Source organism: Cebus imitator, unplaced genomic scaffold, assembly GCF_001604975.1.
Source record: "Cebus imitator isolate Cc_AM_T3 unplaced genomic scaffold, Cebus_imitator-1.0 Scaffold679, whole genome shotgun sequence".
NCBI lineage: Eukaryota > Metazoa > Chordata > Mammalia > Primates > Cebidae > Cebus > Cebus imitator.
The window spans coordinates 302,854-325,309 of record NW_016107994.1 but is presented as its reverse complement, the minus strand read 5'-3'; the positions used below and the strand labels follow the sequence as shown (position 1 = coordinate 325,309).

The following is a 22,456-nucleotide window of genomic DNA, read 5'->3' as shown; positions in this document are numbered from 1 at the left end:
ATAACCTCTGCCTCCCAGGTTCAAGCAATTCTCCTATGTCAGCCTCCCAACTAGCTGGGATTACAGGCACCTGCCAGCATGCCTGGCATATTTTTGTAATTTTAGTAGAGATGGGATTTTACCATGTTGGCCAGGCTGGTCTCAGAACTCCTGACCACAAGTGATCCGCACACCTTGGCCTCCCAAAGCGCTAGGATTACAGGTGTGAGCCACTGCACCCAGCCTCAATTTTCTTTAATTCCCTTTTCAAGATGTTTTGGGTGATGACTGAATTCCCATACAGTAAATACACAGACATCTCTGATTAAGCACTGAAGGGGTAATCAAGTTATCTTGAGAAATGCCTCCTGTATCAAAGGACTTTAAAATCTACTACTAAACAGCTCAGGAAAAATATTGTACATTTCCCCAGTACTCCTCTGTGCTTAGTCTAGACGAGGCCTCACAATCTTTTTGAACACAGCAGTCCAGATAAAATGAAGGAGCTGCCATAAAAGTGAAAACCTATTTGTCACCAGTAATCTAGACAAGAGGCTTTTTAGGGAGCTTCTCCTAGCCCACACTGTATAGTCAGTGACACAGGTGAGGGATAAATTCTTTTCACAAGTTTGTCAAAAAATTAAATCTATGACTCAACTCTAATCCTCCCAATAAAACATTTCAACAATGCAGATTTTTAAAAATAGATGTTTATAGCTTTTCCAAATTTGCTTGGTTTAGTATTTCAAAAAAGAAACATCACAGCAAATCTTCATGACAACAATTTGATAATGGGTTCTGATCTATACACCAGAAGCACAAGCAATAACAAAAAAATTGATAACTTGAACTTCATCAAAATTAAAACTCCTGTGCTTCAATGGTCATGGTGAAAGTGAAAAGACAATTTACAAAATGGGAGAAAATACTTACAAGTCATTTATTTCGTAAGGGTGTAATATCCAGAACATATAAAGAACTCCTGTGACTCAACAACAAAAAGATAACCCAATTAAAAATGCATGAAGGACTTGAACAGACATTTCTCCAAAGATCATCCATAAAGAGCCAATAAGCACATGAAAAGATGATTCACATCATTAGTAATTTGGTGAAAAACAAAAATCAAACCTGCAATGACATACTACTGCACAATTACTAGGATGGCTATTATCAAAAAAACAAGAAACAGTAAGTGTTGACAAGGATGTGGAGAAACTGGAACACTGATATGTGCCTAGTGGCAATGTAAATGGTTCAGCCACTATGGAAAACAGTTTGGTGGTTCCTCAAAAAACTAAACACAGAATTACTGACAATTCCACTTCTAGGTATACACCCAAAAGAATTGAAGACAGGGTCTCAAAGTAATATTTGTATATCAATGTTCACTCCAGCATTATTCACAAAAGCAAAAAAGTAGATACAATGCAAGTGTCCATCAACAGATGAATAGATTTTTTAAATGTGGTACATATAGACAATGGATATTATTGTTATAAAAAGGAACACTGTTCTGATACAGGCTACAACATGCATGAACCTTGAAGACATTATGGTAAGTAAAATAAGTCAGACCCAAAAGGACAAATATTGTATAATCTCACTTACATGAGGTATATAGAACTGTCAAATCCATAGCAACAAAAATAGTTGGGCACAGTGGCTCATGCCTGTAACCCTCGCACTTTGGGAGGCTGAAGTGGGTGGAACCCTTGAGCCCAGGAGTTCTAGACCAGCCTGGGCAACACAGCAAGACCTTGCCTCTATAAAAAATAATAAGCCAAGCATGGTGGCTCACACCTGTAATCCTAGCACTTTGGGAGGCCAAGGCAGGTGGATCACCTGAGGTCAGGAGTTCAAGACTAGCCTGGCCAACATGGCAAAACCCCATCTCTACTAAAAATACAAAAAAATTAGCCAGGTGTGGTGGCAAGGGTCTGTAATCCAGCTACTCGGGAGGTTGAGGTAGGAGAATCACTAGAACCCTCAGCGCAAAGGTTGCAGTGAGCCAAGACAGTGCCATCACACTCCAGCCTGGGTGACACAGCAAGACTCTGTCTCAAAAATAATAAAAATAATAATAATAATAATAATAATAAATTAGCTGGGTGTGGTGGTCTGTGCCTGAAGCCCCAGCTGCTCAGAAGGCTGAGGTGGGAGGATCGCTTGAGCCCAGGAAGTTGAGTTATGACAGCATGACTGCGCTCCAGCCTGGGCAACGGAGTGAGACCCTGTCTCAAAAAACACCACAGAAATAAATCAGACGTTACCAGGGTTTGGGAGGAGGTGGAATGAGGAGTTACAGCTTAATAGTGACAATTTCTGTTTGGAGTAATGAACAAGTTTGTGAATAGGGATGAAGGTCACACAACACCGTGAGTGTACTTTTACTTTTCTGTTTTTTTGAGGCAGAGTTTCACTCTTGTTGCCCAGGCTGGAATGTAATGGCACAATCTCGGCTCACCACAACCTCCGCCTCCCAGGTTCAACCAATTCTCCTGCCTCAGCCTCCCCAGCAGCTGGGATTACAGGCATGTGCCACGACGCCCAGCTAATTTTGTATTTTTGGTAGAGATGGGGTTTCTCCATGTTGGTGGGGTTGTTCTCCAACTCCAGGCCTCAGGTGATTCACCCACCTCAGCCTCCCAAAATGCTAAGATTACAGGCATAAGCCACCACGCCCAGCCACCGTGAATGTACTTAATGTCACTGAATTGCACACTTGGAAATGATTAAAATGGCAAATTTTGTATGTATATATATATATGTATACAATAAATAAATGAAAGTAAACTTAAAGGCATAGAAAAAGACAATAACAAAGAAACATGACAGCTAAACTGATAAAGAAAAATGACACCACATCAGTACCTTTCCACACACTGCCTTCGGGATAGGGGAGGCTGACATCTTCGGTTATGAGCTTCTCGGGCAGCAAGTCTAGCTCCTGACAACTGAAAGAGAGTACAAAACCCATTGAATAAAGTAGGAAGCCTCTCTCATCCCAGAAGAACTTGTATCACATTCTGACATCAAGAGGCAAGAAATTCAACAAATTCAACATGCATTCATTTCAGGGGAAAACAAAACAGTGAAAACTGGGAAAATTCTAGAGCAGCTTGAAACAATATCCAGCATATTAACGCACTGAGAGATAAATGCACATATGTTCACTGGAGCATGATCCACAATAGCAAAAATGAGATGAGCCAAACATTCACCTTAATGGGTCTGCGGAAGAGTGGTATATAATACTGTTTTTCCATAAACCTAACAAAACTGAAAATTCTCTTGTCAAAGCTTTCAGACACTTCAACTAGAGCTGAGTCCAAGAGGACACCAAGCTCATAACTATATCTCTAAGTGCCTTCATTGGTCATCTAATAGCTGTATAAGGGTCATTTAATGCAAATGTTCAAAAAAAGTGTTTTTTAACACTTTCTGGAATGATCATGATTTCTCTTTAGTGAGAAATCTATATTGCCCAACAGTGCTATGGACTGAATGTTTGTGCCCCCTAAAATTCATATGTTGAAGCCTTAACCCCAGGGTGATGGTATTTAAGTGAGGGGCCTTTGGGAGGTAATTAGTTCAAGAGGGTAGAGCCTTCAGGAATGAGATTAGTGTCCCTCTAAGACAGACAGTGCTTGCTTCCTCTCTCTGGGAAATGAGGATATAATGAAAGGATGGACGTTTGCAAATCAGGAAGAGGGCAGGACCTATACCAGACACTGGATCTGCCAGCATCTTGATCCTGGACTCCCGGTCTCCAGAACTGTGAGAAACAGATGTCTGTTGTTTAAGCCACACAGCCTATGTTACTTCTGTGACAGAAGCCCAAGCTAAGACAGAAGATCAGCCACTCAATATTACCACTTCAGAGAGTTTAACATGGAATTAATACTTCGAGACAGTAGTTTAAGATATCAGTAATCAGAGTAGGCATGAAATCCAGTTTTCTGAACCAACAAACATAGTATCTCCATCTCTCTTAAGAGATTTATCTCCTATGTTCAGACTGCATATTTGTTTACACATTCTCAATAAAATTGCCAAATATACCAAAAATAAAAAAATAAATATCAAAAAAGTTGATATACCTTTTCATCTTCCCACTGAAAAAAATTACAGTCTTTTCTATCTCTACAGGCTGAACATGCATAAAACCTCCGAGCTTCTTCTTTCCCTTGGGTTACCTTTACAAACAGAAGAGTGGGTCCTAGTTCCAGAAAAAAAAAAAAAAAAAAAAGAAAAGTGTCAAATAACGGTCATCTACATCAAGTTACTTTTCACCGCCCTTAAATAAAATTTGTTTGAGCTTTATGCACAATTTATCATAATTAAATTCATCTCTTTGGTTGTTTTTTGCTTTTGTTTGTTTGTTTGTTTTGTTTTCTTGAGACAGGGTCTCCCTCTGTCGCCCAGGGCGGAGTGCAGTGGCACCATCATGGCTCATTGCAACCTCTACTTCCTAGCCTCAAGCGATCCTCCTGCTTCACCCTCCCGAGTAGCTGGAAGTACAAGCGCCAGTCTCCGGCTGTTTTTATTTTTTGTAGAGACAGGGTATCGCCATTTTTGCCCAGGCTAGTCTCAAACTCCCAGGCTCAAGCGATCCGCCTGCCTCGGCCTCCCAAAGGGCTGGGACTACAGGCGCACGCCGCCACGCCGACTTCTCTGTGTTTAATGAATGTTTTTTTTCTCTCTGTTAACATCCTGGCAGTGACTACTTATAAATAATTTTTGAAAACTGGTCTCTCCAGAAATAAAATGCTATTGTCGGTATAGCTGCTGTCTACGTTGTGACTGTTACAAACCTGAGACTAACACAAGGAGAGGGACTCAGAGAATTGAGGACTTTGACATCTCTTGCGAGGTTACCCTTGCGGTAAAAACCTGAGCTTTGAGCTGGACACGCCCACTTTCTGTAAGTTACAGAAAACTGAGTCTAGTTCCCAGGCAAGAATTACACTCTGTCTTTCTTCCTAATTTTTTATTTTTGAAAGGACAGCAAATCAACAAATGAAATCCCCAAGTACTTGTCCACGAGAACTATTCAATACCATGCATCCTTCTCTTTGCCTAAGCGCCCCCCCCCCAAAAAGGGATTAAACAGTCCTGGAGCCAAAATCACAACAGTGGAGACTTGCTCTGAATGTTTTTCAAGGAAGCTGAAAAACACCACGTTCCGAGGAAGCAGTATTTTCTAGGAAGCACATGGTGAGGGAAACAGGCGGATAAACACACACGAGCCCCAAAAGCCACTTCGAAGCCAACTCACACCCTCAGCACCCGGCAGTTAGGCTGAGCCCAGACTCTGACCCACCGTGAGGGCACAGCGGGGCCGGGACGGCGGGACCCGAGGGAAGCACCAGCTCTATTCCCGAGGTCCCTCGGAGCCCTGCGCTGCCCTCTGCCTCCACAGCTTCAAGCCCATCCTTGGGGGCCGCCATCTTCCCGCCGCCGTCCCGAAAGCCTCAGTACGACCCGAGAAAGCTGAGAAAGAGCGCCCCTGCAAGCCACAGAGACCCACAGCGCCCTCACGCGTGTGGAGGAGCTGGCGGGGGTGCGGGGAGGCGGGGGGGGGGGGGCTGCCGCAGCGAAGGCCACGCCCCGAAACGCAGTCCCCGCCCACCCAGGGGCTGCACCTAAGCGGCTCCTAGCGGTGGGGCTCGTAAGTCATGCGTGGGACCCGTGCCATGAGCTCAGTGCCTGAAAGCACCCTCTTTTCTTACAAATACAGCCAGGAGGTGAGATGATTTGAACAAAGATTTGGTTGTATTGTAGTTCCAAAAGGCAGCATTACCACCTATGCCAAATAGCTGAAATGGCTGCAGCAGCTGCGACTGATGGACCATTCTTTGTTTTTCAAAGTCACAGCCACTGCATCATCCACTTATAACTTGGGCGACACTGAAAGTTGCACATCATAGTTGCATACTCACTGGCATTTATACATTAGAAAGAAAGAAAACTGTCCCGATTTGCAGATGACGTGATTGTTCACATTTTAAAAATCCCAAAGAATCTATCAGGAAAACACCTCTGGTTTAAACTGAGTTCAGCAAGGTTGCAGGATATGAGATAAACATACAAACATCAACTGGATTTCTAAATACTAGCAATGATCACAAGAACACTAAAATTAAAAATAGAATACCACTTACAATCATTCCAATAAATGAAATAGGTGTAAATCTAACAAAATATGTACAGGGCTTTATGTATACTAAAAACTCCAAAATACTTGATTTAAAAAAAAAAAAATCAAGGCTGGGTGCAGTGGCTCACACCTGTAATCCCAGCATTTTGGGAGGGCCAAGGTGGGAGGATTGCTTGAATCCAGGAGTTCAAAACCAGCCTGGGCAACAAAGCGAGACCCTGCTATAAATAAATAAACAATTTTTAAAGTTTTTAAAAAAAGCAAAGAATAACTAAACAAATGCAGAAACATGCTGCATTCATAAATTAGAAGACTTAACATAGTAAATATGTCAGCCCTTTCCAGGTTTAATGCATACAGAGGTTTAGCACAGTTGTTATAAAAATCCCAGCCAGATTTTTTTCTGTAGGTTTAGACAATATTCTGAAATTTATATGGAAAAGCAAGGGAACTAAAATAGCTAAAAACAATTTTGAAAAAGAATAATGAAGGGAGGAATCGACCGCCTCAATTTCAAGTCTTACAGTGCAGTAGTCAAGACGCATCCACGTGTCGGTGGTTGTAGATGAAACAGCCTCCATATTATTTAAAGAACCATTGGGGCACGTGCCTGGTTAACATCACACATTGAGTGCTATGGTTTATTAATGTAGAAACATGGCCGTTTTTCTTTCACATTTCATGTAATAGTTTCACTCAAATTCTCCATCTGCACCAGTACCAGTGTCCCCTTTCTTCAAGATGTCCAGCACACATTTCCAGTGTATATTATCTGTGGATGTCTCGTCTTTTGAGATAGAAAACTTTGTACAGCTATGATAATGATACTTTTGGATACTATCTCAAGACCTAACTAGCTGGACACATGTTCTCAGGACTTCTGGAGACAGTGCCTCAGGCAGAATAAAAAATAAAAGACCTAACTACCTACTCATATGAATTCTAGCACTTTTATTTACAAATTTGTTTTAGATGTACACATTTGTGATCTTAAAAGACTTGTTTATAAAATTTGCAACTGAATTTGTAAACTTATAAAACCAGAGTTACCGAGTCCATATTTTCTCTTTCTCTTTTAAATAATGCTGATTCTGTGAGGCAACCTCTCTAAGCAGCCAAAACCAGTGTAGATGTGCATCCTTTACAGATAAGCTTCCCCAAACAGTAAAAATACAACAAAGGTTGATCCAAATAAAGTAAATGGGAAGGGCACTGCAAACTGCAAGAGCTGCTGAAGGTTTCAAACATCAGGCCCTTCCCTCTTTCCAGAGGGATAACTCTGGGGAGAAAAAAAAACTCACCTTATTTTCAGATAGATAGAGTAAATAATCTGTGCTAAATATTTACTGATAGAGTTACGAATATGACCAATAAGTTATACGTGTTTCATTTAATTTCCTGATAGTGTTTTGAGTCTATACAGGAAAATGCTTGAGTTGAGACATACTAATTCAGCAAGGTTCTGAAAGGAAGTCAGAGACAGAACTGAAAACAGAATTGAATCCTAAGTGCCAGGGTAGACCTATATTACATTTATCACACAGAGTGTGACCCCAGGCTGCTAAGACTGCTGGGACTCAGCCACTCTCCCATCAGATTGTCTGGTCAAACTGGTGAGCTTTTTAAGAGGCCTGGTAGTCTCCTTCCGTGGCTTTATTAATAGAACTAATCAGTGTCTTTTGAAAAACATTCAATTCCCAAATCTCCGTCAGAGAAAAGATGGTGGGAAGATCAAGAAGATGGCTGAAGCCAGAGGAGCGTTCTGTGGGGGCGTCTCACCATCTTCTCTATCTTCCAGTAACAGGGCCCCAGTTTTCCTTTGGGAAGCCAACCCTCCTGATTTCGGCCCGTGTAGTGTGAGAGGTGTAAAAAATGGCAGGGACTGTCTTGGATTTGGGTAGGTGGCTTGGAGCGTCTGCTGGAATGGCTGAGAAAGAAGGTGTCCTGTTTGGATGTTTTCATCTCAGCGGCATTCATTACGTTGATTTCTCTTGTGTCTGAGGGGTTCAGCTCTCCAATGTTGCCTGGGCTGAGTCACACATCTAGTGGTTGGCTCATTCAGGAGTACCTTAACCCGTTTATTTATGCCTGAGGTTGCAATTTTTTGACTTTTTGCAATCAGACCTTGGCGATGACCTTGAGCAGATATAAATAACTCCCACATGCTTAGCGTTCCAGTATTGGAACACTAGGCATAAATGGGTTGGGGATGGGACAACTCAGCTCTGCTCTGTGTGTTTCTCCTCCTCCTCCTGGAACCACCAGGACAGCCTGGGAATATCTTTCTCATGGGGATGGCAGGTGCACAAGAGAACTAGCAGACCCAGACAAGTTCCGGGAGGCCTGGGCTTGGAATCACACCACTCTCACTTCCATGTCATCGTTTTGGCTCAAGCAAGTCACATGAGCCAAGCATTGCAAAGTTACATGGCAAAGAATGTGATCAGGAAATGGTGAAGAATCAGGGTCCATGACACGATCGACCACATAAGCCTTCTTCACCAGGGCGACGAAGCAGCCAGTGGAAATGCTTCCCACCCCTTGAGGAGCACCTGCCTTAGAAGGAAGCTGAGAAGAAAAAAGCAGAACCGGGAGACAGGAAGGTGTGAGGACACTGCGTGAACACCTAGATCCAGCCATGCCTGAAGCTTTCTGTTACACAAGTCTCATAACTTCCTCGGGGGCTCTATAAGTCAGTTGGAGATGGGGGTTGGTTCTATCACTCACAATCAAGGATGCTGATTAATGCTCTGTGGCTGCAGCCCTAACATTGGATGGATGTATCTGTCCTTGAAGTCCTTTTCCAGTCACGATCAGCTCACTCTGACCTTCTTCCTCCCTGCCACACTCCCTATAGACCTGCCTGCTTTCCTCCCTCTGTCTCTCCTCCCTCCATCCTCTCCCACCTTTGTGGAGGAACCTGGCCTCCTTGCTGACTTTTGTCTTGGTGCTCCAAAGTAAGCACACACACTCACAACTGTTTTTTGTTGTTGTTCTGTTTGAAGGCGAAAGTGATTGGGGAAGACCAGCCACAAGAATAAAACCCGCACAGACCCTGCCACAGCAGCCTCTGCTTTACAGTCAGGATCCCGACACCCCTGCTGAGATGGCCCCACGGCCCCCTTGACTTCTCTCTCTGATTTCCGAGAGTAAAGCTCACCAAACCTTTTCCCAGCCCTGAAAAATCTCAACTGTGAAAACTTGGCTGGGAAAGGACCTGGATACAAAGGGACTCTGTGTAGCCTTCCTTGGATCTTTGAAAAACAGCGACAACACTGCTGAACCAAACACCCTGAAACTAAGGGCGCTTTCTGATAAGCTATTGAGATTCACTGGTCATTTCTGCTGTGCTGGACAGGAGCCCCCATGCAACGGGCCTTTCGGAAACCAATAAAGACCCGTGGCGTGGGACTCCTGGGACTTCGTCCATCCATATCTCAAGGAGCTGCCCTGTCCCCCATCTTCCTGCCTGAATATGATGCCTCTCTGGCATGAAAGCTGGGAACGAAGTGCAGGAGAGAAAGTGTGTGTGTGTGTGTGTGTGTGTGTGTGTGTGTGTGTGTCTACTTCTTGTAAATGCATAGAAATGAAACCTCAAGATAAATAGATCTGTCTGCGTACAATTGCTCCCTCCTGTAATCCCTGCACTTTGGGAGGCTGAGGCAGGCAGAACACTTGAGGTCAGGAGTTGAGATCAGCCTGGCCAACATGGTGAAACCCCATCTCTACTAAAAATATAAAACTTAGCTGGGCATGGTGGCGGGCCCCCTGTAATCTCAGCTACTCGGGAGGCTGAGTCAGGAGAACTGCTTGAACCCGGGAGGCAGGGGTTGCAGTGAGCCAAGATTGCACCGCTACACGCAGCCTGGACAACAGAGCAAGACTCTGTGAAAGAAAGAAAGAAAGAAAAGAGAGAGAGAGAAGGAAGGAAGGAAGGAAGGAAGGAAGGAAGGAAGGAGGGAGGGAGGGAGGGAGGGAGGGAGGGATGGAAGGAAGGAAGGAGAGAGAGAGAGAAAGAAAGAAAAAGAAAGAAAGAAAGAAAGAAAGAACGAAAGAAAGAAAGAAAGAAAGAAGAAAGAAAGAAGGAAAGAGAAAGAAAGGAAGGAAGGAAGAGAGAGGGAGGAAGGAAGGAAGAAGGAAGAAACAAAGTAAGAAAGGAAAGAAGGAAGGGGGGAAGAAGAAAGAGAAAGAAAGAAAGGAAGGGAGAGAGAGGGAGGGAAGGGAGGGAGGGAGAGAAGAAAAGAGAGAGAAAGAGAAAGAAAGACGAAAGAAAGAAAGGAAGGAAGGAAGGAAGGAAGGAAGGAAGGAAGGAAGGAAGGAAGGAAGAAAGAAAGAAAGAAAGAAAGAAAGAAAGAAAGAAAGAAAGAAAGGAAGAAAGGGAAATAAATCTGCTGAAAAGTAGAATCCCATGTGTAGTAGGTCGTTTCCCAAACGTTTGCGTTCACTCAGAACATCATACATGACCTTACTTGGCAGTAGGCTCTTTGCAGAAATGATCAGTGAGTGCTCGAGATGAGATCATGCTGGATTAGGGTGAGTCCTAAATCTAATGACTGGTGTCCTTATGCAAAAGGGGAAAGGACACAAAGGCCCCGCGAAGACAGAGGTGGGCAGAGATTGGAGTTATCTGCCACAAGCCAAGGTACACCTGAGGTCTCCAGGAGCTGAAGGCTCTGGAAACTTCTAGAGTTCCTCTAGACACTGAGGCAAGAAAGATTCAAGAGGGAGTGGTTTCCAGCCTCAGCCTGCTCACACCGGAGGCTGTGGGCACCGCAGCATTGCCTTCTGTGAGGCTGGGGCTTGTATACGCCTCTATCAGTCAGTCACAGGCTGTGAGCCCCCTGCCTCCCAGCACAAGCCCATATGTAAGCAGAAGTCCTGCATGGGACTTTAGAGAAGCCCCCTTAAAGGAACTGACTAGGTCTGTCTCCTTGTTCTTTCCCCTCCTCCTTCTGCGTGTGGATGCAGATCTGAGGACTGAAGCTCTAGCAGCCACCTTGGATCATGAAGTAACCTGAGACAGAAGCCAGAGGCTAGGAGGAACTGGACTATCTAACTCGGCTTCTTTGACCTGAGACTAAACCCTGGTCTGGCCGGGCGCAGTGACTCACGCCTGTAATCCCAGCAGTTTGGGAGGCTGAGGCAGGAGGATCGCCTGAGGTCAGGAGTTCGAGACCAGCCTGGCCAACATGGTGAAACCCCATCTCTCCTAAAAATACAAATATTAGTTGAGTGTGGTAGCAAGCACCTGTAATCCCAGCTACTAGGGAGGCCGAGGCAGGGGAATTGCTTGACTCCAGGAGGCGGAGGCTGCAGTGAGCTGAGTTCGTGCCATTGCACTCCAGCCTGGGTGACAGAGCGAGACTCCATCTCAAAAATCATAACAATAATAATAAAGAATAAACTCTTATCTGTTTAAGTCACTTATATTTTGTGTTTTCTGTTACATGCAACCCAGTATAGCTTGAGTTATTTTTTAGTGACCAAAAGAAGTGTGATTTGTAACTAAAGCTCTATACACTGTATATATTCTCCAAATGATTATGTTCCTCCCTTAAAAAGGGAAGAATCACACCACTACACAGTGTATCCATGTAACAAAACCACACTTGTACCCCCAAATCTATAAAATTAGAAAAAGAAATATAATATGAAACACATACGTAATTTCAATTTTTTTCAGTAGCCACATTTTTTTAAAATACAGGTAAAAATTCTTTAAGATACTTATAAAGGAAAAATTAGAATTTGGATAATAAGTATAATTTTTTTGTTTTAATTCTACCAATGTTTCCAGTGCTTTAAATATATACACCACTTCATCTGTGTATAAATTCACAGGAGCTGTCACTGCGTTCATCTCATGGATGAGGAAATAGGATTAGAGGGGGTGTGCTGTGGGGGGCAGTGGTAAAAATGCTAGAGCCAGGTGCGGTGGCTCATGCCAGTAATCCTAGCACTTTGGAGGCCGGGGCAGGCAGATCACGAGGTCAGGAGTTTGAGACCATCCTGACCAACATGTTGAAACCCCGTCTCTACTAAAAATATAAAAATCAGCCAGGCATGGTGGCGGGCATCTGTAATCCCAGCTACTCCGGAGGCTGAGGCAGGAGAATCACTTAAACCCAGGAGGCAGAGGTTGTAGTGAGCTAAGATCGCACCATTGTACTCCAGCCTGGGTGACAGAGTGAGACTCTGTCTCAAAAAAAAAAAAAAAGAATATTGGTTCTCACGTCAATTTATCTTCATTCTTTGTTTTTTGTTTCTGTCTTGGTTGTAATCACGGCTCTCCCACTCCTTAGTTTAGGCAAGTTTTTCTTACTCTGTAACATGGAAGATAACCATAGCAGCTGCCCTTTTAAGGCACTGTTGGGAGGATTAAGACGGATGATTCATATAAAGGACTTCCCACAGAGGCCGGAACATAATGTGCAATGAATAAAGTTTGGTCGTTATAATGGCTCAGGATTAGAGTTTAGCCAGAATTTGAACTGAAGTCTATCCAAGTCCAAGGCTACGGCTCCTTGTGCAGTTCAGTAGGTGCATTATAATGACCCTTTCTATATGGGATGGAGTGTGCTGCCTGCTCCCTCTCCTCTGTTCCACCTCTAACCGCTGCTTGCTTGGTTAACACCTACTCATCTCCCAGGAGAGGGAAGCCTTTTCTGAGCCCCAAGATTGGGTTAGAAGCCCCTGGGTTGTGCTCCTGCAGCATCCTGAATGTACATTCCTGGTACGAATTATCACTCCACATTACCGTTGCCTAATTGCTGGCTTGCATTCCCCTCTACACTGTAAGCGCTTTGAGAGCAATGGTTGCGTATTTTTCTTATATCAACAGTGCTGGCTAGTGGCTCACAGTAATCTCAGTACTTTGGGAGGCCGAGGCAGGAGGATTGCTTAAGCCCAGGAGCTTGAGATCAGCCTGGACAACAAAGTGAGACCTCATCTCTACCAACATTAAAAAAAAAAAAAAATTATCTGGGTGTGGTGATGTGTGCCTGCAGTCCCAGTCACACGGGAGGCTGAAGTGGTAGGGTCACTTGCGTCTGGGAGGCTGAAGCTGCAGTGAGCTGTGTTCATGCCAGTTCAGCCTGTGACACAGAGCAAGACCCTGTCGCAGAAAAAAAATTACTAGCACATAATTTACTATCGACATTTTGATTAAATTATTACTATGAGCACATTTTTAAAGTCTGAGAATATTTAAGCTGGAAGGGGCCCCTGAGACATCTCATCTAGAGGTTCCAACAAGGCCACGCCACCTGGGGGAATTTTGGAAATGTGCGGGGTGTTTTTGGCTTTCACAATGATTCAAGGACACTACTGGTATTCAGGGGGCAGCTGGGTGCTAAGTGGCCTGTAACGGTTAGGACAGTTCCCCCTAATGTCCCACATGCTTTTATTGTCTGCACAAACATTTCTGTAGCTCAGCAAGCTGTTACAATTACTTCAGCCTAGAATCTAACTTTGATTGACGCTGTAGAAAAACAAAGTATTTTTGTACAGTTTTAATATATCTGAATATTTCAGGAATGCAACCACTGTGTGAATGAAGGAAAAATTACGCTGTGTTTTGTCCAGAATGCTATCGTGGAAGAATCACATGAGCAATAGCACCTGGGCCCCTGCGATCTGAAGTCCCAGGACAACCTGCCTGTATCCTCTGCGTCTGTAGCCCCTACATTCATGATCACTGTGTCTGTCAGCAACTTTTGCATAATAAGCCATTCCAAGGCAAAACAACAATCATTCTCTCCCATGCATGGGTGGGTTTGCTGGGGGTTGGCAGTTCTTGGCTGGGCTCAGCTGGGCAGTTCTGCCTCAAGCGTGGTTAGCTGGGCTTGGCCCCTTGCTTGGGTTGGGCCCAGGTCTGTTCTGAGTGTCTCATTGTGGGGCCCAGGCAGATGGGGCAGCAGATTCCTGAGAGAGGCCCTTCTCTTGACAGAGGCAGAGGCATGAGAAAGTGAGCCTCCCTGCAGAGCACATTTCAAGCTTTATTTCAGTCTTGTCTGCTGTTAGCCCAAGTGCCCAAAGCAGGCCCATCGCCAAGCCCAGAGCCTGGTGATGGTGGAAAAGTGAAAGCACACGCCTCCCGTGGAGGTGGAGGGAAGAAAGGAAATATTTTTGAGCAAAAAATCTAAGCCACCTCAGTGATTTGACCTGATTATCTTAATTTAGCCCTCATCTCAAAATGTCATATGCAAAGAACAAATCTGTTTTGCCTTACATATCTCAAATACTCATGCACTCTGATAGGAAAGTCCATGCCCCTGCTGATTTAATTGTAACTACCCACGTGGTCATGACTATTTACATGCAGAATACATAGAGGCATGGGTCGTCTAATGACAGGGATACATTGTGAGAAACACATCACTAGGTGATTTCATCACTGTGTGGATACTGTAGAAGGTATTACACAAATCTCAGTGGTATAGCCCACTACACACCCAGGCTACATGGTGTAGCCTCTTGCTGTTAGGCTACAAACCTGTGTAGCGTGTTACTGTCCTGAATACTAGAGGCAATTGGAACACAAAGGGAAGTAGTTGTGGATCTAAGCACGTCTAAACATAGAAGAGGTAAAGTAGAAATGCGGTAAGAAAGATAAAAAATGCTATCCCAGTCTAGGCATTTCCCACTGTGTTTTATCCAGAATGCTATCATGGAAGAATCACACTGCAGTGAGCCGTGTGCATGCCAGTCCAGCCTGTGAAACAGAGCAAGACTCTGTCTCAGTATGGAGTTCGCAGGACTGGAAGCTGCTCTGGGTGAGTGGTGAGTGGTGAGTGAATATGAAGCCCTAGGACACTGCTGTACACTACTGCAGACTTTATAAACGCGGTACACGTAGGCTCTACCAAATTTTATTTTTAAGAAAGTAATTGCATCTCAGCACTTTGGGAGGCCGAGGTGGGAGGACTGCTTTGAGCCCAACTGTTCAAGGCCAGGCTGGGCAGTATGGGGAGACTTCATCTCCACTAAACTTTTTTTAAAAAAATTAGCCTGGCATGCTGGCACGCGCTTGTAGTCCCACTGTGGGGGCAATGGGGTGGGGGTTCGGGGTAATGGAGAAGAGGGGCAGGCTGAGGTGGGAGAATCTCTTGAGCCCAGGAGGTCAAGGCTGCAGGGAGCTGTGACTGCACTGCTGCACTTCAGCTGATGTGATAGAGCGAGACCTGTCTCAAAAAAAAAGGAAAATAGAAATTGCACCACAGTAGTACAATAGCTGCGATGTCACTAGGAATTTTTCAGCTTCATAATCTTACGGGGCCACCGTCGTCTATATGGTCAGTCACTGAGAAAAACATCATTATGCAGCTCATGACTATATTTTACTATATATAACTGTCCTTTTATTTTGTAATATAGGTGTTTTATTGGAAATTAGGTGTTTAGATAAATTGTATAATTTAGTAATTTCATTTCAAGAGGTGTGCCAAGTGTTTTTATGAAAAGGGGGCCATGAACCCACACATGTGACACTTGCAGAGGTAATCCAACAGAGTTCAGCATAGCGAGGGGCCAGAGAACCGAGCCAGAGGGCCTCCCTTGGAGTCCTGCCCTCCCGTTTACAAAGTATGTCACTTCAGGCAAGGCATCTCACATCCCTGAGGCTTTCACAGGTGCACTCTGGGGTAATAATACGTAACTCTTCCCGGCTGCAGTAAGAATTAAATAAGATCACATGTGTGACATTCAGGATGCTGGGAGGAAACAGATGACACATTCAAGTGGGCTAATTGAGGGCATTTCATAAAGGGACACTTTGCCAGGTTGTGGGCAAAGTTAAAATAAACCACTCAGAGAAGACGCATTATCTTAGGGCTATTACAGCAGAGAGCCATTTCTACCCCCAGGTCTACTAGGCCAAATAGAACCCAGAGAGATTAACTATATGGAAAACAACTCTGCGAGAGCTGTGGCCTTCGGTAGAGGGCCTCAGCCAGCCATGACAGGCCCCCCTGGCAGAAGCTGGCGGGATAAATGCTTCACTCTCACTCTCCTTCTGCCTACAGATCTTTCTTCTGTGTGTCTCCTATTGGCGAAAAGCAACCAGCAGTGAGAAGTGCCCCATAAAAGTGCCATCCGTAAAAGTCAGCCTCCCAGAGCACCGGGTAGGAGGGAAGGGTGGAGGGTGGAGAGTGGACCTGGAGGAGAAAACAGGAGATGTCCAGGGTAGCATGGACAACAGTTAGCACCCAGTAAAGTAAGATATATCAAGATGGCCAGGCATGGTGGCTCATGCCTATAATCCCACCACTTTGGGAGGCCAAGGCAGGTAGATCACAAGGTCAGGAGTTCGAGACCAGTCTGGTCAACATAGTGAAACCCCGCCTCTACTAAAAATACAAAGCTGGGTGTGGTGGCAGACACCTGTAATCCCAGCTACTCAGGAGGCTGAGGCAGGAGAATTGCTTGAACCCAGGAGGTGGAGATTCCAGTGAGCTGAGATCACGTCATTGCACTCCAGCCTGGGCGACAATGTGAAACTCCATCTCAAAAAAAAAAAAAAAAAAAGGTTTATCAAGATACATGTGGTAGCACTGTGAAAGAAATAAGCAAGCACACACACAGACATGTACATGTACAATACATACGCACGCACAGGAAATTCAAATAACCTGCCCCAAATTGTAAGGAGAACCACCACTAGAATCTAGTTCATCTCTTTAAAGTCAAAGACTTTTTCCACTGCATTCCTCCAAGGATTACATTCAATTTCTGCATCAACAATGACAACTTGTCCCGAGCCTCAGACTTTTGAAACTTAAAGTAAAGGTAATAATGTTTGTCCTCAAGACATATTAAGGGGATACTGTCCCACTGAAGGAGAGGAACTTTAGCCAGAAATTCAGCCAATGAAGCATTTCCAACTCCTCACAGACAACGTGGACAAAAAGTGTAGCTAGATGCGAAATTGCTCAGAAGCCATGCTAGGGACGTTACTTCCCTGGTTTGAACCAGTACTTGGGTTTCAATTCAGTTCCTGGTTACCTTTAAGTACTGCAATTTAAAACAAACCCTGGAAAGCTACGGTAGCTTCCTAGATTGTTGCCAAAGCCACACTGAGATCAAAGGCAGCATTGTTCTCCCAGAACTGGCACACAGGCAGAAGCACCTGGTTAAACCAGTCCCATGGGCTATGGGATCAGCCCAGCCCAAGATATTTATACAACTTTCTGACTCTTGGGGGAAGGCAAGTCTATTTGATTTTTCTGCTGCTTGGGCGAGTCTCAAAAGTTTCTGATGTTTCTTCAGGTAAGGGCCTGCCAGGTGGGAATTGTGTAACCAGAGCTTCTGGGGCAGGCAGGGTTCTGGGAGCTAAAGGAAAAATAAACATGTCTCTTTGCTTGCAGAGATTAGCGGCTTCTTTTTGAAATCGCATGCTTTCAAATTCCAGATCTAAAAAACCCACAAGACTACATGCAAGGGCACCAGCCACTGACTGCCAGGTTAGCATTTCACTGGCTAGACCCAGGCGTCAGGTTTCTGAACAAATACCTTTTGAAATGCCACTTGGTCTCTCTTGGAGTCAGGTTTGGATAAGTCTCTAACTAGGGACCTCAGGTGCCTTTTTCTCTCAACCCCAGATTAACCCCATATATGCCAAGGAACAGAAAACTTTAACAGCTTTATGATTCCAAATTTGTCACCATGCTCCAAGAAAGATGTCATCAAATCTAGAAATTTGCATGCACATGTATTCACTTTATGCAATAATCCAAACCCATAAATGCAGATGTATGCCTTATTTCATCATCTAAAACCCAAGATCCAAAAGTGCCGTTAACACACACAGACTCTGCTCAGGTGGAAACTGAGAGCATTCATGCCACATTTTTCATAAAACAACCCTCATTTCATCCTTCGTACAAATGTTATGAGCTATTTGCTCATGTCTTTTACATGTAGAGAAAGAGCTGATATGGGAGATTGCAAGATCTGCTCAAAGATATGAAACTAACAAAGGGCAGAACCAAGATTTAAACTCAGGTCCCTATTCCAAAACCCAAACTCAAAACAGAATTGTACATACTTTTTATCCCCTTATTGAAGATAGACAATATTTAGAACATAAAGTAAGCTTACAGTATTTTTAAGACAAAAGTTAAATTCTTCTAGGGGTGGTGGCTCACGCCTGTAACTCCAGCACTTTGAGAGGCCAAGGCAGGTGGATCACAAGGTCAGGAGTTCGAGACCAGTCTAACCAATGTGGTGAAACCCTGTCTCTACTAAAAATACAAAGATTAGCTGGGTGTGGTGCACATGCCTGTAATCCCAGCTACTCAGGAGGCTGAGGCAGGAGAATCACTTGAATCCAGGAGGTGAAGTTGCAGTGAGCCGAGATCATGCTACTGCACTCCAACCTGGGCAACAGAGCAAGATTTCATCTCAAAAAAAAAAAAAAAAAGTGAAATCGATTGTCATTTCTTAGTGGTAGAATAAAAACTTTAAAGCTTAAGGATTTATTGTCTTGAAGAACTCTTTACATGGTTTCTGAAGTAGGTTAAAACTTAATTAGTAAACAAAATGATGCTTATTAATAATGCAGTGTGCTTAGATACATTCATTTTTGTTATATATTTTTACCATTCAAGCAATAGGCTCACAATATTGAAGAATCTTCTTAAGAGAAACACTGGGTAAAAGCAAAATAGCTCACATTAGTGAATGAGAGCTCACAGATTAGAAGTTGAATGCTACTTTGTTGCATGTCATGTATTTTGTTCCCCTAAGATTTTTATCCTTAATTAGTATCAATCATAACAATATTCTTTTGATACTGTGAAAAGATTAGTAGGTTTGCTTGATGAAAATCAAAAGAGGGTGGTAATGGCATAAAAACAGGCACACAGACCAATGGAACCAGAGAGAGAGCCCAGAAAGAAAGCCACATATTTGTGGTCAGCAGATTTTTGCAAAGGTGTCAGGAACACACAATGGGGAAAGGAAAGGATAGTCTCTTTGATAAACGTCCCTGGGAAAACTGGTATCGAATGAAGGTAGACTCTCATCTCACAACATATACCAAAAAATCAACTCCAAATGAGCAAAGCCTTAAAATATAAGATCTGAAACTGTAAAACTGCATCAGGAAAACATAAGGGAAAAGTTCCATGACACTGGTCAAGGCAATGAGTTTTTGAGTGTGACTCCAAAAGCATAGGCGACAAAAGCAAAAATAGACAAAAAGGATTCTATCAAACTAGAAAAAGCTTTTGCAGAGCAAAGGAAGCAATCAACAGAGTGAAGAATGGGAGAATATATTTACAAACAATACATTCGATAAGGTATGAATACCCAAAATACATCAGAAACTCAAACAACTCAACAGCAAGCAAACAATCTGATATTAAAATGGCAAAGGATCTGAATAGGCATTTCTCAAAAGAAGACATACATGGCCAACAGGTAGATGAAAAAATGCTCAACATGACTAATCATTAGAGAAATGCAAATTAAAACCACAAGTAATAGAAAGATGTGGGGAAGGGAACCCACGTACACTGTCGGTGAGAATGTAAATTAGTGCAGCCACTACAGAAAACAGTAGAGAAGTTCCTCCGAAACTGAAAAATAGAACTACCATATGACCTAGCAATCCCACTGCTGGGTATATATCCAAAGAAAATAAAATCAGTCTGTCAAGGAGATATCTGCACTCCCATGTTAATTGCACTATTCATAATAGCCAAGATATGGAATCAACCTGAGTGTCCATCAGTGAAAGATGGATGAATAAATGTGGCATAATACACAGTGGAATGCCACTCGGTCTCAAGAAAGAAGAAAATCCTGTCATTTGTGACGTGAATGAACCTGGAGAACATCATGTTAACTGAAATATGTCACGCAGGAAAAGACAAACATGGCATAATCCCACTTATACGTGGAATGTAAAAAAAAAATGATCTCATAGAAATGAGGAGAAAAATAGTGGTTAGCAGTGGTTGTGGGTGGGAGAATTGGGGAGATGTTGGTCAGAGGACACAAAATTTCAGTTAGATAGGAGGAATAAATTCAAAAGATCTATTGCACATCTTGTAACTGCAGTGTATATGGTATGTTGTTTTGGGTTTTTTTGTTTTGTTTTGAAACAGGGTCTCACTCTTGTCACCCAGGCAGGAGTACAGTGGTGTGATCCTAGCTCACAGCAGCCTCTACCTCTTTGACTCAAGTAAGCCTCCCACCCCAGCCTCCTATGTAGCTGGGACTACAGGCATGTGCCACCGCACCCAGCTAACTTTTGTATTTAAAAAAATTTTTTTGGAGACGAGGTTTCACCATGTTGCCCATGCTGGTCTCAAACTCCTGGGCTCAAGCTATCTGCCCATCTGGACACTTAAAGTTCTAGAATTATAAACACAAACCACGGTACCCAGCAATACCATGTCATATACTTGAAAACTGCTTGGCCAAGCATAGTGGCTCACACCTATGATCCCAGCACTTTGGGAGACTGGGGTGGGAGGATTACTTGATGCCAGGAGTTCAAGACCAACATGAACAACATAGAAAGATCCTGTCTCTATTTTAAAAAATTTTAAAATTAGCTGGGCATGGTGACGTGCACCTGTAATCTCAAGTACTCAGGAGGCTGAAATAAAAGTATCCCTTGATCCCAGAAGGTCAAGTCTGCAGTGAGCCAACATCTTGTCACTGCACTCTAGCCTGGGCTACAGAGTGAGACCCTGTCTTTGAAAAGACAAGGAAAAAACAGAAAGAAAAAAAGAAAATTGCTAAGGGAGTAGATTTGAAATGTTCTCACTATACACACACACACAGAAGTGAGCTAATGCATATAGTAAAAGCTTAATGACCAGGTGTGGTTGCTCATACCTATAATCCCAGCACTTTGGGAGGCCAAGGCAGGTGGATCACTTGAGGTCAGGAGTTCAAGACCAGCCTGACCAACATGGTGAAACCCCATCTCTACTAAAAATACAAAAACTAACCAGGCATGGTGGCGCACACCTGTAATCCCAGCTACTTGGGAGGCAGAGGTTGCAGTGAGCCAAGATCACTCCACTGCACTCCAGCCTGAGCGACAGAGCAAAACTCCATCTCAAACAACAACAACAAAATTAGCCGTTTCACAACATGTGCATGTACCAAAACATCATATTGTACACCATAAGTATATACAATTTTAACTCGTCAATTAAAAAGAGAAAATCAAAACATCATCATCATTTAAAAAGAGCTAAATAAAAACAATTCATTGGTGAAGAACAATTATTAAGTTTTCAAAGAAATAGGGGAAAGATCTAACCGTACTCCCCAGACAAGAACATTTTATGATTGTGAACAGAGTTCCTGCTGCCAAAGCTCTCTGGATCCTTTGGGACTTCTTTACTGTGATGAATTATTCAATCAAAATTAAAGATCTCTTACTTAACAACTGATGTAAAGGTGATATTAAATATACAGCACCATCAATGAAATACTTTAACCTGTACCTATTCAAGCTTTTAGATATCACTTCCAGTTTGTAGAATATAGATTAGAGGATCAAACTGAACATCAGGAGGAGATAATTATACAAATGCAGAATCGAGAATATTCCAAATGTTAATGTCAGAGGAAAGCAAAGGAAATTTCTAGATTAAAAGATAAAACAAGGCTGGGCGATGGCTCATGCCTGTAATCCCAGCACTTTGGGAGGCTGAGGTGGGTGGATCATTTGAGGTCAGGAGTTTGAGACCAGCCTGGCCAACATAGTGAAACCCTGTGTCTACTAAAAGTACAAAAAATTAACCAGATGTGGTGGTGCATGCCTGTAGTCCCAGCTACTTGGCAGGATGAGGCACAAGAATCGCTTGAAACAGAGAGGCTTGAGCCTGGAAGGTGGAGGTTATGCCACACTGCACTCCAGCTTCAGTGATAGAGTGAGATTCTGTCTCAAAAATAAGAAAAAAGGGAAAAAAAGATAAAACAAAATACAATGTAAAAAATTTCACTGGATTCCAATGCAAAAAAAAAAAATCTAGCTGTAAAATATATATTTGATGAATAATTGAAGAAATTTTAATATGGTCTACACATAGCGGGATTTTTTTTTATTCCAAATCACCCCAAATCTTTTTTTTCCCCCATTTATTTATTTTATTGCATTTTAGGTTTTGGGGTACATGTGAAGAACATGCAAAATTGTTGCATAGGTACACACGTGGCAGTGTGATTTGCTGCCTTTCTCCCCATCACCTACATCTGGCATTTCCCCCCTTGCTATCTCTCCCTAGCTCCCCACCCTCCACCGTCCCTCCCCTATTTCCCCTCAACTGACCCCAGTGTGTAGTGCTCCCC

The 22,456-nt window shown here is 43.3% G+C and overlaps 1 protein-coding gene across 2 annotated transcripts in view; it reads right to left on the bottom strand.

Moving 5' to 3' along the window:
- The window catches only part of ZCCHC4 (zinc finger CCHC-type containing 4), a 60,785-nt gene extending 55,316 nt beyond the window's left edge, over positions 1–5,469 (bottom strand). Inside the window, exons 1-3 of one of the 2 annotated variants that reach the window (XM_017518408.1) lie at positions 5,306–5,469; positions 4,083–4,201; positions 2,854–2,936 (exon numbers count right to left, since the gene is read on the bottom strand). In XM_017518408.1, the coding sequence (XP_017373897.1) occupies positions 2,854–2,936; positions 4,083–4,201; positions 5,306–5,432 (329 nt within the window). In that variant the 5' untranslated portion in view covers positions 5,433–5,469. The remainder of the gene's footprint in view (positions 1–2,853; positions 2,937–4,082; positions 4,202–5,305) is intronic. The other variant, XM_017518409.2, reaches the window with a different exon arrangement.
- Between the last annotated feature and the right edge of the window lie 16,987 nt (positions 5,470–22,456).